Source organism: Budorcas taxicolor, chromosome 7 (genome assembly GCF_023091745.1).
Source record: "Budorcas taxicolor isolate Tak-1 chromosome 7, Takin1.1, whole genome shotgun sequence".
Taxonomy (NCBI): Eukaryota; Metazoa; Chordata; class Mammalia; order Artiodactyla; family Bovidae; genus Budorcas; species Budorcas taxicolor.
In genome coordinates, this window is record NC_068916.1 from 7,590,329 (window position 1) to 7,605,823 (window position 15,495).

Below are 15,495 nucleotides of genomic sequence, written 5' to 3' on the forward strand. Positions count from 1 at the left end.
ATCTCACTACCGCTTCATCTTCGGATGACGCTGCTTGCACGAGGAAACCGAGGCTGAGACGAGGGACACCCTGTCCTGGCTCCCAGTCCCTTCCGGCAGAAAGTGCAGGGCTGGACTCACACTTGGATGAGCAGACTCGGGGCAGATCTGTGTCACCTGGCCCTGCCACCTCCATCCCCCAAGCTCCTATTCATCCTACAGTACCCAGCCCTGGCAGCCCCTCCCCAGAGATTCCTCTGCTTCTCAAAATGAAGTCCTCGAAGAGTTCTCTGATGACTTAGTGGTTAGGATTCCAGGCTCCCAAGGCCTGGGTTCAGTCCCAGGTCTAGAAACTAATATCCCATCACCGGGAGAGATGACCAATAAAAAGGAAAGAAAGCACTCCCTGTGTGTGCTCCCTGCTCCTAAAATGGAGTTTGATGGTGGCCTTCCTTAACAGAGCCCCTTATAAGCATATGGTTTCTACGTGACTACAAAGAATGTTCCCGAATGCTTTAGTGGAAGGAAGCTTGTGGAAAATAACAAAGAGCCAAAGTGGGAACTGTTTGAGTGACAAAATAACTATCATCAGGTGATATCAGATGAAATAACTGTCCATGAGTTCACAGGAATATGAACACATGACTGACCAAAACAAGAAATGAAAGAGAGGAGAAAAATCTCCCAGGCGGAGGAATATCAAATAACATACACAGATATCTGGCCCTCAAGAGGATGGTGTGCGGGTCCCATGGCTTTGGTGTGGGCTGTAAATCGTCACCTGTTTCCAGAGGCACAGGTGGAAGAGAGGAAGGAGGCGGCCTTATGGTGGAGACGCCTGACGGACACCACCTCAGCCAGGGCAGCATGATCCAGATCACAGGGTAAGTCAGGCCGATGGCCCGTGTCCTGGACACACGTGTGTCGTGAGAAAGGCACTTGCCCTCTCCCGTCCTTCTCGCCAAAGCCCAGTCCAGCCACGAGAACAACACCAGGCCAATCCCGCCCGAGGACCACCCTGAAGATCACCTGACTCTCAGCTCCCTAGGTCATCACCACCAGGAAAGCCTGAGAAGCTGCCTGACCCAGGGGAGCCACAGAGGCATCAGGACTCAGGGTCCTGTGAGGATCCGGGGGCAGAAAGACGGCAGTGGGGAAAACTGAGGAGATGGGAATAATGCATGGACTTCAGTTAACCCTGTTATCAGTCAGCACTGGTTCATACATTCCAACACATGCACCTTAAGATGAAAGATGACTACAGTGGGGGAAATGGAAAATGAGTCTATGGAATGTTTCTGGACTATCTTTGCTGGGTTTGTGCAAACCAAAATAAAGTGAGTCTTTACAAAATAACAAAGGTTGGGACTTCCCTGCTGGTCTGGTGGTTAAGGCACCTCACTTAAACTGCAAAGGGACATGGGTTAGATCTGGTGTGATGGAACTAACATCCCACATTCTGCAAGGCACAGCCAAAAAACACAAGAAAAAAAAGATAGGTTGGGACATTCCCAGGGATCCAGTGGGTAAGACTGCACTCCCCCACTGCAGGGGGTCCTGATTTGGCCCTGATCAGGAAACTAGAGCCCACAGGCAATGGATAAGGTTCCATGTGTCACAACAAAGACTCAGCCTACCGCGAATAAGACCTGGCACAGACAATTATATATATACATATATTTTTTAAAGCATAAATTCGGAAGAATATGCATTATGTTTTCCAATTGAAATCTTAGAGGGATAACTCACAAACTTCCTTTTCGCAGGGCTGAGACCAGAACGAGGTGACTACAGCACTAGCTTTGGTTGCAGAATGTGGGGAGGCACCAAAGTTCTATTATGTTCATGCCCATTTTACAGGGATGGAAACTAAGGCGAGGCTGAAATCGCTTGCCCAGGTCTGGCAGGGAGGCAGGGCTGAGCACATGCAATCTTGACCCCTACCTGAAATCATGGTCCTGAACTGACCCCAAAGTTCACAGGTCAGCCCAGTGGAGCTCCGATACGGGTTTTTCCACGGGCTCTGTCTTTGCACCAGGAGTCCAGCCCGGGGGGGAGGCCCTCGTCAGGGGACACACAGGCTCCATGTCAGTCTGCACAGCAAGGCCATCCCCGATTCCTGGGTCATTTGGCTGCTGAGTGGCTTTATGGAGTTGGGGGTGGCGTGAGGAAATTGTCCTTGTGCAGTCACTCAGTGGTGACCCTTGCTTTGCAACCCCCTGGAATGCAGAATGCCAGGCTCCTCTGTCTTCCACTATCTCCCAGAGTTTGCTCAAATTCATGTCCGCTGAGTCGGTAACGCTATCAAACCAACTCATCCTCTGCTGCCGCCTTCTCATCTTGCCTTCAGTCTTTCTCAGCATCAGGGTCTTTTCCAGTGAGTTGGCTCTTCCCATCAGGTGGCCAAAGTATTGGAGCTTCAGCATCAATCCTTCCAATGAATAGTCAGGGTTGGTTTCCTCTACAATTGACTAGTTTGATCTCCTTGCTGTACAAAGATCTCCCAAAAGTCTTCTCCGGCACCTCAGTTGGAAAGCATTGATTCTGCTGCGCTCAATCTTCTTTATGGTCCAACTCTCCCATCCACACATGACTACTGAAAGACCATAGCGGTAAATACATGGAACTCTGTTGGAAACGTGATGTGTCGGCTTTTTAATATCCTGTCTAGGTTTGTCAGAGCTTTTCTTCCAAGGAGCACGTGCCTTTTAATTTCATGGCTATAGTACCCATCCCCAGTGACTTTGGAAACCAAGAAAATAAAATCTGTCACAGTTTCTGCTTTTTCTGATTTTATTTTCCATGAAGTGATGGGACAAGATGCCTTGATTGTAGTTTGTTGCTTGCTGTATTTCAAGCCAGGTTTTTCATTCTCCTCTTTCACTTCATCAAGAGGCTCTTTAGTTCATCTCCCCTTTCTGCATTAAAGTGGTGTCCTCTGCATGTCTGTAGTTGTTGATTTTTCTCTTGGCAGTCTTGATTCCAGCTTGCCATTCATCCAGGCCAGCATTTCACATGTTGTACTCTGCAAAAAGTGAAATACGCAGCGTGACAATATAAAGCCATGTCTCACTCCTTTCTCAATTTGGAGCCAGTCAGTTGTTCCAGGCCCAATTCTAAATTTGCTCTGTGACCCGTATATGGGTTACTCAGAAGACAGATAAGGTGGTCGGGCACTCACATCTCTTTCAGAATGTTCCACAGTTTTCTGTGATCCACACAGTCAAAGCCTTTAGCAGAGTCAATGAAGCAAAAGTAGATTTTTTTCTGGAACGCCCTTGCTTTCCCCACAATCCAAAGAATGTTGGCAATTTGACCTCGGGTTCCTCTGCCTTTTTGAAACCCACCTCAGACAATGGATGTTCTTGGTTCATGTACTGCTAAAGCCTAACCTGAAGGATTTTGAGCAAACCTTGCTAGCGTGTGAAATGAACACAATTATATGGTAGTTTGAACCTTCTTTGGCAGTGCCTTTCTCGAAATTGGAGTGAAAACTGACCTCTTCCGGATCTGAGTTTTCCAAATCTGCTGACATCTTGAGAGCAGCACTTGCACAGCTTCATCTTTTCGGATTTGAAATAGCTCAGCTGGAACTCCATCACCTCCACTAGCTTTGTTCATAGCAACGCTTCCTAAGGCCCACTTAACTTCACACTCCAGGATGTTTTAGCTCTAGGGGAGTGACCGCAGCATTATGGCTGTCTAGGTCACAAAGACCTTTCTTATTAGTGTTTCTGTGTATTCTTGCCACCTTTTCTTAATGATCTGTTTCTCCTTGCTCCTCACTGCATCTGTCCTTTATTGCACTCGGCTTCTCGTGAATGTTCCCATGATATCTCCAATTTTTTAGAAGAACTCTCTAGTCTTTCCATTCTACTGTTTTTCTCTATTTCTTTGCATTGTTCCTTGAAAAAGGTCTTCTTATGTCTCCTTGCTGTTCTCTGAAACTCTGCCTTCCGTTGGGTTTATCTTCCCCGTCTCCCTTGCCTTTCACTTTTCTTCTTTCCTCAACTGTTTGTCAGGCCTCATCAGACAACCCTGGTGGCTCAGACAGTAAAAATCCGCCTGCAATGCAGGAGACCTGGGTTAGATCCCTGGGTTGTAAAGATCCCCTGGAGGAGGGCATGGCAACCCACTCCAGTATTCTTGCCTGGAGAATCCCCATGGACAGAGCAGCCTGGTGGGCTAGAGTCCATGGGGTGGTAAAGAGTCGGACACGACTTAGTCGCTAAGCACAGACAGCCACTTTGCCTTCAGGTACTTTTTTAGCTTTGGGACGGTTTTGGTCACTGATCCCTGTGTGGTGTTATAAACCTCCCTCCATAGTTCTTCAGGCGCTCTGTCTACCAGATCCAATCCTTTGACTGTATCAGTCACCTATACTGTAAGGGATTGGATTTAGGTCATACCCTAATGGCCTAGTGGTTTCCACTACTTCCTTTAATTTAAGCCTGAATTTGGCCAGAAGGAGTCATGATCTGAGCCACAGTCAGCTCCAGGTCTTATTTTTGCTCACTGTACAGAGCTTCTCCATCTTTAGGGGCAAAGAACATAATCTGATTTCAGATAGACTATCTGGTGATGTCCACGTGTAAAGTCAGCTCTTGAGTTGTTGCAAGCAGGTCTTTGCTGTGAGCAGTGTAACCAGGCAGAGGGGTGTCACCCTGAACACCAGGATCCCTGGCTTTGGCCCCATGTAGCCTCTGCTCCAGCTGACCGCAAACCCTGCAAATGGCTGAGCCAACAGAATCTGGGTAGTGGTCGGGCTGTGCTGGAAGAAGCCGCTGGACAAGTGCACAGCTGCCTTCTAGAAGTCACTTCCTGCAACAGGAAGTGTGTAATCAGGCCAGTCCCCAGTAGGAAGATCTGGTTCCCTTGATCCTTTGGAAGGGAGATCAGTGCGGCCTGAGTTCCCTGGAATGTCAGTCCAGGGTCCCAGCCCCTGTGGAGGTCTCTCCCTAGACACCCACAGCCCATTTCCTTTGGGTTCTGAGTGTCCCAGATGGACCTGATCTTCCTTCCTCCAAATGTACTCCTCACTCCCGGGTCTTATTTCCATGTTCCCCCCAGTCCGTCTGCCCCGAGTCACACGCCCAGCCACCCGGGCACTGAGTGCCTCCTGGATGCAAAGCGCTTTACTCAGAACTCCTCATTGCCCCTCCTGATGAGGCCGCTCCTGTGATGGCCCCAGGTTACAGACGAGGAAACCGAGCTTCCGTTAACTGAGGTCCATGTCCCTGACACACAGTGAAGACAGATACACAGAAATTGTGGAGTTTGTAGCAGAGAAAGGTTCATTGCAGGGCCCTGCAAGGAGGCAAGTCGCTTATGCCCCCAGAGAATCCTGACGCCTCCAGAGGATTCTGAAAAGCATTCTCAAGGCCCAGGGGAGGGGTGAGTGGACCCAGGGGAGGGGACGATTCTCTGAGTGACTGATGGTGAGGTCACAGGGGTTAACACTATCAATCCTTTTCCACCAGTAGGTCTGGGGGCTACATGTCATGATCCTCATGTGGTTAACATCTTCCATCTGGTGTGAGTGGCTTGGGTAGCAAGAACGGGAGTGGCATTTTCACACCTGTGAAAACACCTCAGGAACGTGTATTAGATACTACTATCTCCATACTTCATAAAGGAGCTAAAACAGAAGATATGGGGGAGGACTCTGCCCTGGAAGGCCGCTTAGGGTCATGTTCAGTTACAGTTCAGAGGGTTTTTGCAGTCCCGTGGTGGTAGAGACAGACGCTGGCAGAAAGGGCAAGTTCCTGCCTGGAGCCAGGACAGGGGCCTGGGTTGCTGTCTGTTGTCTGGTGCGTCCCCTGGTGGCCATGTAGGACCACTGCAGTCTGAGTAGTGTTGGGAGGTCCAGCGCTTCTCCCCTCCCTGCAGGCTCTGGTCGGTCCTCTGACACCCTCCTGCTGGTCCGCTCGGCAGGGGACAGAGGCGCTAAGTGAACCCCTCAAGGTCACCAAGAGATCCCTGAATTCTAAACCCAGTCGCCATAGTCAGAAACAACACCGCCCCAGTCACCACTCACGCCTCAGCTTTCATTTCTCCCAGCTGGGGACTTGGGCCCCCCAAAAAGCCCTCTGCCTCTTCTTTTTGTGATACAGACGAACACAGAGCTGGCGTGCACCGGCTGCTCAGTAACTGCGATGGTCACGCTCAGAAGCATGTAGGAGAAGGGCAAGGACCTGACATGGGGTGTCCCAGGAGCCCCACTCCCCTCTCACAGGATCGTACTGGCCAGCAGACAACCCAGAAAGTCCAAGGCCAGAATTTGGCAAAAGCAACCCGCCCGTTTTTTTCCCAGAGCAAGGAAATTGAAACCGAAACCGAACCCGAAAGCCTGGGCTTCCCCTGGCTGCACAGGCTCCCTTCAAGAGTCTCCAAGTCACTCCAGGCCTCCTGGAGCTTCTCATTGGTCGCCACCGCTATTATGCTAATCAGGGGGCAGTCCTAGCCCATACAGGTTCCAGCAGTTGAATTTGGCGCTACTTCTATTCACTGCAGACCAGTGCCCATGGACACCGAGATGGACATGAGTGAGTTCCTGATGCCCAGAGACGAAGAAGAGGACTCGAGGGAGTCAGCGCTGTGTGGCCGCAAGCTGCCGCTGTGGCTGGGGCTCCTGCTGCTCCTGGCGGCGGTGGGGCTGCTTGTGCCCCTCATCTACTTCGCTGTCAGGGCCAACAGCAAGGCCTGCGTGGACGGCCTCCAAGCACAGAAGGAGTGTCAGGAGCTCAACCAACACCTGCAGCGCCAGCTAAACCAGCCCCAGGAAGTCTTACATGAGAAGGAAGCGGAAGCTGCCACATGCAAACAGACTGTGGTAAGGCATTGCAGCCCCTCGAGAGAGCCCCAGACTTGGAGGTCTCTCCCAGGGTCTTGTGGAGATCAAGATAGACCTGGAAACTGTGTCCTTTTTATCACCACCAAGGTTTGGGAACCTCCAAAGTCTCTCCGGGGTGCTGATGTATGTTGGGGGGCGGGAGCCTTATAACTCCAGTTCTGTGTGTCAGTATCCCTTTAGGGTATGAAGGATCTCTAAACTCTGGTGCTTGAATGGGGGGACCTAGAAATGCCCCTTGGGCCAATCTTGGGGAGCAGAAATCCCCTCTAGGGGCTGGGAACAGGACCTCCTCAGCTCTTTGCACTGCATCCTGAGAGACTTTGACATTTTCACTTATGTTCTAAAATGGAAGACCTTGAAACTCTCATGGACATCTAACTTAGGCTTTGAAATCATCACTCTCACTTCCCACGCCCAGCCCCTTGTTTCTGGTTATAGAAGGAACTCTTAACCTTATTGGGCTATAGCCCAGGGCACCTAGAAACTTCTCCTAGAGTCTGGGCATGGGGAACCTCCACATTCTCTTCTGGGGGGCCTTCAAAACTCCCATGTAGAGGATCACACTCTTACGGGGGTCCCGGGGAAGGTGGGAGGTTGTGCCCATTCTTCAAGGTAGAAGACTGAGGGTCAGGAGGAGGGCTGGCTGGGAAATGAAGGGTGTGTGCATCTCAGTGCCTCTGACCCCAGGGCTCAGGGAGGGGTCCAGCACCCAGGCTCGGGAGTCCAGGTTCTGACCCTCCCCTCTGACCCAGGTGACCCTGAAGGACTCTCTGAAGAAGGAGCAGGCACGAGTGGAGGAGCTTCAGGGTGAGAAAAGCAGATGACCAGGGTTCCGCCGAGTGGGCTAGTGGGGTAGCGACAGGCCAGGTGTTGAGAGCCCGGAGGGAGGGTCCCTGGGTTGTGATCAGGCGAGAGGAAGGGGCGCCAGATTCCACTTGGGGTGGGGGAGCCGGGAGCCGGGTTTCCCAGCTGGGGATGAATGAACACCGCGCTAAGTCACGTGATATCCCGGCTGGGTGTCAGGTGGCTTAGCGAGATCACTGTGTGGACCAGGCCCCTCAATCTGTACCCCATCCCACAAACAGGAGGGTTGGCGAACTTGAACCAACAAGTGGAAGACCTTTCCGAGAAATTAAGGTGCGAGACCACGCCCCGGACACGCCCCTTTGACTCCAGCCCCCCGACTCCCGAGTCCCGTCCGCTCAGAAAAGCCCCGATGCTCAGGGGCCTAAGTTTAAGCCCCCGCCTCGTCCCGTCTGTCACGCAACCCTGGGGTGGCCGTTGCTCACTCTCCTGCCCAGCGACTTGGGGGAGGAGTGGAGATTCTTAAGGGCACAGCGCAGGTCTCCTGGAGCCCAGGAACCGCAGCCTGAGTTCCCCGATTTCTATTCCAGAAGAAAGAGTGAGGACTCAGCGGAGGATTACGCCTCTAGCTTCTTCGACCTGTTGTTCTCCTTTTTCGGGGGTGTGGTGATGACTCGGGTTGTGTCCTTCACCCGCAAGTGTCTGAAGAAATGAGGTCCCAGAAGCCCGGCCGGTACGAAGGGGGCGTCTGGAGGGAGAAGAAAGCTCGGAGGGGCGGGAGCTCGGGCTGGGTCAGGGTCTGGGATGTGGCCTGCCTGCGAAGGTCTGGGCACCAGGGAGTGGAATCTGGAGGAAAAGGGAGGCTTGAGTGAGTTGGGAAGGGCCCTAGAGTCTGGTGGGGCTGGGGGCGGAGCCAGGATCCCCTGCCTCTCACTCCCTCTTGTGATGTCTTTTAGGCCACAACCAGGACTGGGCCGACTCCAGCTCCAGTTCCCGGTTTGAGGCTTCCGGTCCTGGCCAGTCCGGGAACGACCACATGGCAACACCGTCGGAGGGAGGACGGGGTAGCCTAAGGGGCCCAGGGCAGGGCAGTCCTGAAAGAGTGGGCAGTAGCAGCGCTGACTCAAGGCCGCCTAGAGCCAGGGATGGCGCGCGAGTCGGTGCGGCACCTCCGTCTTGCTGACACTGCTCTGAGAAAGTCACTTTCTTCTTGGGTCTTTGGACTCGAAATGGAAGCATGCCGTTTGGGGGGAAAACTGGACTCTCAAGTGTTTGGAGCGTTACTGGGGCACCTCCCATAGCATCTGAGGCCTGCCCTGCAGACAAAGGTGGACATCCACTGATGTCCACAACCAGCCTTCCGAGCTCTAGAATGTTCCTCAATATCGCTGGGGTTCCAGCAGGCACCGACCCCCTGCATCCCCAGCCCTCTTCTCTGCTGGCAGCGTTGAAGGACCCTCGTCCGGGCTCCCTGCCTGCAGTTTCCTTCTCTCATCTCCTGGCTTCTCTCATCTCACTACCGCTTCATCTTCGGATGACGCTGCTTGCACGAGGAAACCGAGGCTGAGACGAGGGACACCCTGTCCTGGCTCCCAGTCCCTTCCGGCAGAAAGTGCAGGGCTGGACTCACACTTGGATGAGCAGACTCGGGGCAGATCTGTGTCACCTGGCCCTGCCACCTCCATCCCCCAAGCTCCTATTCATCCTACAGTACCCAGCCCTGGCAGCCCCTCCCCAGAGATTCCTCTGCTTCTCAAAATGAAGTCCTCGAAGAGTTCTCTGATGACTTAGTGGTTAGGATTCCAGGCTCCCAAGGCCTGGGTTCAGTCCCAGGTCTAGAAACTAATATCCCATCACCGGGAGAGATGACCAATAAAAAGGAGAGAAAGCACTCCCTGTGTGTGCTCCCTGCTCCTAAAATGGAGTTTGATGGTGGCCTTCCTTAACGGAGCCCCTTATAAGCATATGGTTTCTACGTGACTACAAAGAATGTTCCCGAATGCTTTAGTGGAAGGAAGCTTGTGGAAAATAACAAAGAGCCAAAGTGGGAACTGTTTGAGTGACAAAATAAATATCATCAGGTGATATCAGATGAAATAACTGTCCATGAGTTCACAGGAATATGAACACATGACTGACCAAAACAAGAAATGAAAGAGAGGAGAAAAATCTCCCAGGCGGAGGAATATCAAATAACATACACAGATATCTGGCCCTCAAGAGGATGGTGTGCAGGTCCCATGGCTTTGGTGTGGGCTGTAAATCGTCACCTGTTTCCAGAGGCACAGGTGGAAGAGAGGAAGGAGGCGGCTTTATGGTGGAGACGCCTGACGGACACCACCTCAGCCAGGGCAGCATGATCCAGATCACAGGGTAAGTCAGGCCGATGGCCCGTGTCCTGGACACACGTGTGTCGTGAGAAAGGCACTTGCCCTCTCCCGTCCTTCTCGCCAAAGCCCAGTCCAGCCACGAGAACAACACCAGGCCAATCCCGCCCGAGGACCACCCTGAAGATCACCTGACTCTCAGCTCCCTAGGTCATCACCACCAGGAAAGCCTGAGAAGCTGCCTGACCCAGCGGAGCCACAGAGGCATCAGGACTCAGGGTCCTGTGAGGATCCGGGGGCAGAAAAACGGCAGTGGGGGAAACTGAGGAGATGGGAATAATGCATGGGCTTCAGTTAACCCTGTTATCAGTCAGCACTGGTTCATACATTCCAACACATGCACCTTAAGATGAAAGATGACCACAGTGAGGGAAATGGAAAATGAGTCTATGGAATGTTTCTGGACTATCTTTGCTGGGTTTGTGCAAACCAAAATAAAGTGAGTCTTTACAAAATAACAAAGGTTGGGACTTCCCTGCTGGTCTGGTGGTTAAGGCACCTCACTTAAACTGCAAAGGGACATGGGTTAGATCTGGTGTCATGCAACTAACATCCCACATTCCGCAAGGCACAGCCAAAAAACACAAGAAAAAAAAGATAGATTGGGACTTTCCCAGGGATCCAGTGGGTAAGACTGCACTCTCCCAATGCAGGGGGTCCTGATTTGGCCCTGATCAGGAAACTAGATCCCACAGGCAGCAAATAAGATTCCATGCATCACAACAAAGATTCAGTCTGCCACGAATTAGACCTGGCACAGACAATTATATATATACATATTTTTTTAAAGCATAAATTCGGAAGAATATGCATTATGTTTTCCAATTGAAATCTTAGAGGGAAAACTCACAAACTTCCTTTTCGCAGGGCTGAGACCAGAACGAGGTGACTACAGCACTAGCTTTGGTTGCAGAATGTGGGGAGGCACCAAAGTTCTATTATGTTCATGCCCATTTTACAGGGATGGAAACTAAGACTAGGCTGAAATCGCTTGCCCAGGTCTGGCAGGGAGGCAGGGCTGAGCACATGCAATCTTGACCCCTACCTGAAATCATGGTCCTGAGCTGACCCTAAAGTTCACAGGTCAGCCCAGTGGAGCTCCGATACGGGTTTTTCCACGGGCTCTGTCTTTGCACCAGGAGTCCAGCCCAGGGGGGAGGCCCTCGTCAGGGGACACACAGGCTCCATGTCAGTCTGCACAGCAAGGCCATCCCCGATTCCTGGGTCATTTGGCTGCTGAGTGGCTTTATGGAGTTGGGGGGTGGCGTGAGGAAATTATCCTTGTGCAGTCACTCGGTGGTGACCCTTGCTTTGCAACCCCATGGAATGCAGAATGCCAGGCTCCTCTGTCTTCCACTATCTCCCAGAGTTTGCTCAAATTCATGTCCGCTGAGTCGGTAACGCTATCAAACCAACTCATCCTCTGCTGCCGCCTTCTCCCCTTGCCTTCAGTCCTTCTCAGCATCAGGGCCTTTTACAGTGAGTTGGCTCTTCCCATCAGGTGGCCAAAGTATTGGAGCTACAGCATCAATCCTTCCAATGAATAGTCAGGGTTGGTTTCCTCTAGGATTGACTAGTTTGATCTCCTTGCTGTCCAAGGTTCTCTCAAGAGTCTTCTCCGGCACCTCAGTTGGAAAGCATTGATTCTGCTGCGCTCAATCTTCTTTATGGTCCAACTCTCCCATCCACACATGACTACTGAAAGACCATAGCGGTAAATACATGGAACTCTGTTGGAAACGTGATGTGTCTGCTTTTTAATATCCTGTCTAGGTTTGTCAGAGCTTTTCTTCCAAGGAGCTTGTGCCTTTTAATTTCATGGCTATAGTACCCATCCCCAGTGACTTTGGAAACCAAGAAAATAAAATCTGTCACAGTTTCTGCTTTTTCTGATTTTATTTTCCATGAAGTGATGGGACAAGATGCCTTGATTGTAGTTTGTTGCTTGCTGTATTTCAAGCCAGGTTTTTCATTCTCCTCTTTCACTTCATCAAGAGGCTCTTTAGTTCATCTCCCCTTTCTGCATTAAAGTGGTGTCCTCTGCATGTCTGTAGTTGTTGATTTTTCTCTTGGCAGTCTTGATTCCAGCTTGCCGTTCATCCAGGCCAGCATTTCACATGTTGTACTCTGCAAAAAGTGAAATATGCAGGGTGACAATATAAAGCCATGTCTCACTCCTTTCTCAATTTGGAGCCAGTCAGTTGTTCCAGGCCCAATTCTTAGTTTGCTCTGTGACCCATATATGGGTTTCACAGGAGACAGATAAGGTGGTCGGGCACTCTCATCTCTTTCAGAATGTTCCACAGTTTTCTGTGATCCACACAGTCAAAGCCTTTAACATAGTCAATGAAGCAAAAGTAGATTTTTTTCTGGAACTCCTTTGCTTTCTTCACAATCCAAAAATGTTGGTAATTTGACCTCTGGTTCCTCTGCCTTTTTGAAACCCACCTCAGACAATGGATGTTCTTGGTTCATGTACTGCTAAAGCCTAACCTGAAGGATTTTGAGAAACCCTTGCTAGCGTGTGAAATGAACACAATTATATGGTAGTTTGAACCTTCTTTGGCAGTGCCTTTCTCGAAATTGGAGTGAAAACTGACCTCTTCCGGATCTGAGTTTTCCAAATCTGCTGACATCTTGAGAGCAGCACTTGCACAGCTTCATCTTTTCGGATTTGAAATAGCTCAGCTGGAACTCCATCACCTCCACTAGCTTTGTTCATAGCAACGCTTCCTAAGGCCCACTTAACTTCACACTCCAGGATGTTTTAGCTCTAGGGGAGTGACCGCAGCATTATGGCTATCTAGGTCACAAAGACCTTTCTTATTAGTGTTTCTGTGTATTCTTGCCACCTTTTCTTAATGATCTGTTTCTCCTTGCTCCTCACTGCATCTGTCCTTTATTGCGCTCGTCTTCTCGTGAATGTTCCCATGATATCTCCAATTTTTTGGAAGAACTCTCTAGTCTTTCCCATTCTACTGTTTTTCTCTATTTCTTTGCATTGTTCCTTGAAAAAGGTCTTCTTATGTCTCCTTGCTGTTCTCTGAAACTCTGCCTTCCGTTGGGTTTATCTTCCCCGTCTCCCTTGCCTTTCACTTTTCTTCTTTCCTCAACTGTTTGTCAGGCCTCATCAGACAACCCTGGTGGCTCAGACAGTACAATCTGCCTGGAATCCAGGGGACCTGGGTTAGATCCCTGGGTTGTAAAGATCCCCTGGAGGAGGGCATGGCAACCCACTCCAGTATTCTTGCCTGGAGAATCCCCATGGACAGAGCAGCCTGGTGGGCTAGAGTCCATGGGGTGGTAAAGAGTCGGACACGACTTAGTCGCTAAGCACAGACAGCCACTTTGCCTTCAGGTTGTTTCTTGGCTTTGGGATGGTTTTGGTCACTGATCCCTGTGTGGTGCTATAAACCTCCCTCCTAGTTCTTCAGGTGCTCTGTCTACCAGATCCAATCCTTTGACTGTATCAGTCATCTATACTGTAAGGGATTGGATTTAGGTCATACCTGAATGGCCTAGTGGTTTTCCCCTACTTCCTTTAATTTAAGCCTGAATTTGGCCAGAAGGAGTCATGATCTGAGCCACAGTCAGCTCCAGGTCTTATTTTTGCTCACTGTACAGAGCTTCTCCATCTTTAGGGGCAAAGAACATAATCTGATTTCAGATAGACTATCTGGTGACGTCCACGTGTAAAGTCAGCTCTTGAGTTGTTGCAAGCAGGTCTTTGCTGTGAGCAGCGTAACCAGGCAGAGGGGTGTCACCCTGAACACCAGGATCCCTGGCTTTGGCCCCATGTAGCCTCTGCTCCAGCTGACCGCAAACCCTGCAAATGGCTGAGCCAACAGAATCTGGGTAGTGGTCGGGCTGTGCTGAAAGAAGCCGCTGGACAAGTGCACAGCTGCCTTCTAGAAGTCACTTCCTGCAACAGGAAGTGTGTAATCAGGCCAGTCCCCAGTAGGAAGATCTGGTTCCCTTGATCCTTTGGAAGGGAGATCAGTGCGGCCTGAGTTCCCTGGAATGTCAGTCCAGGGTCCCAGCCCCTTTGGAGGTCTCTCCCTAGACACCCGCAGCCCATTTCCTTTGGGTTCTGAGTGTCCCAAATGGACCTGATCTTCTTTCCTCAAAATGTACTCCTCACTCCTGGGTCTGATTTCCATGTTCCCCCCAGTCCGTCTGCCCCGAGTCACACGCCCAGCCACCCGGGCACTGAGTGCCTCCTGGATGCAAAGCGCTTTACTCAGAACTCCTCATTGCCCCTCCTGACGAGGCCGCTCCTGTGATGGCCCCAGGTAACAGACGAGCAAACCGAGCTTCCGTTAACTGAGGTCCGTGTCCCTGACACACAGTGAAGACAGATACACAGAAATTGTGGAGTTTGTAGCAGAGAAAGGTTCATTGCAGGGCCCTGCAAGGAGGCAAGTCGCTTATGCCCCCAGAGAATCCTGACCCCTCCAGAGGATTCTGAAAAGCATTCTCAAGGCCCAGGGGAGGGGACGATTCTCTGAGTGACTGATGGTGAGGTCACAGGGGTTAACACTATCAATCCTTTTCCACCAGTAGGTCTGGGGGTACATGTCATGATCCTCATGTGGTTAACATCTTCCATCTGGTGTGAGTGGCTTGGGTAGCAAGAAGGGGAGTGGCATTTTCACACCTGTGAAAACACCTCAGGAACGTGTATTAGATACTACTATCTCCATACTTCATAAAGGAGCTAAAACAGAAGATATGGGGGAGGACTCTGCCCTGGGAAGGCCGCTTAGGGTCATATTCAGTCACAGTTCAGAGGGTTTATGTGGAGTCCCGAGGTGGTAGAGACAGATGCTGGCAGAAAGGGCAAGTTCCTGCCTGGAGCCAGGACAGGGGCCTGGGTGGCTGTCTGTTGTCTGGTGCGTCCCCTGGTGGCCATGTAGGACCACTGCAGTCTGAGTAGTGTTGGGAGGTCCAGCGCTTCTCCCCTCCCTGCAGGCTCTGGTCGGTCCTCTGACACCCTCCTGATGGTCCGCTCGGCAGGGGACAGAGGTGCTAAGTGAACCCACCAGGAGATCCCTGAATTCTACACCCGGTCTCCTCAGTCAGACACAATCATGCCTCCAGTCACCACTCACGTCTCAGGTTTCACTTCTCCCAGCTGGGGATTGCAGCCCAAAAAATGCCCTCTGCCTCTTCCGTTTGTGGTAGAGACGAACACAGAGCTGGCGTGCACCGGCTGCTCAGTAACTGCGATGGTCACGCTCAGAAACATGTAGGAGAAGGGCAAGGACTTGACATGGGGTGTCCCAGGAGCCCCACTCCCCTCTCATAGGAACTCACTGGCCAGCGTCCAACACAGATAGCCCCAAGGCCAGAATTTGGCAAAAGCAACTCATCTTTTTTTCCCGGGAAAAGGAAAAAGGAAACTGAAACCTAGAAACGTAAACCGAAAGCCTGGCTGCCCTCTGCCTGCACAGGCTCCATTCGAGTATCTCC

At 51.2% G+C, this 15,495-nt stretch overlaps 1 protein-coding gene across 1 annotated transcript; it reads left to right on the plus strand.

The window, feature by feature from the left end:
• Positions 1–714: 714 nt before the first annotated feature.
• On the plus strand, positions 715–8,356 carry LOC128050403 (uncharacterized). Its single transcript, XM_052642654.1, has 6 exons — positions 715–863; positions 6,040–6,154; positions 6,452–6,811; positions 7,585–7,639; positions 7,918–7,969; positions 8,227–8,356. The coding sequence occupies exons 1-6, from the start codon at positions 715–717 to the stop codon at positions 8,348–8,350; spliced, it is 855 nt and encodes a 284-aa protein (XP_052498614.1). The 3' UTR covers positions 8,351–8,356.
• The last annotated feature ends 7,139 nt before the right edge of the window (positions 8,357–15,495 follow it).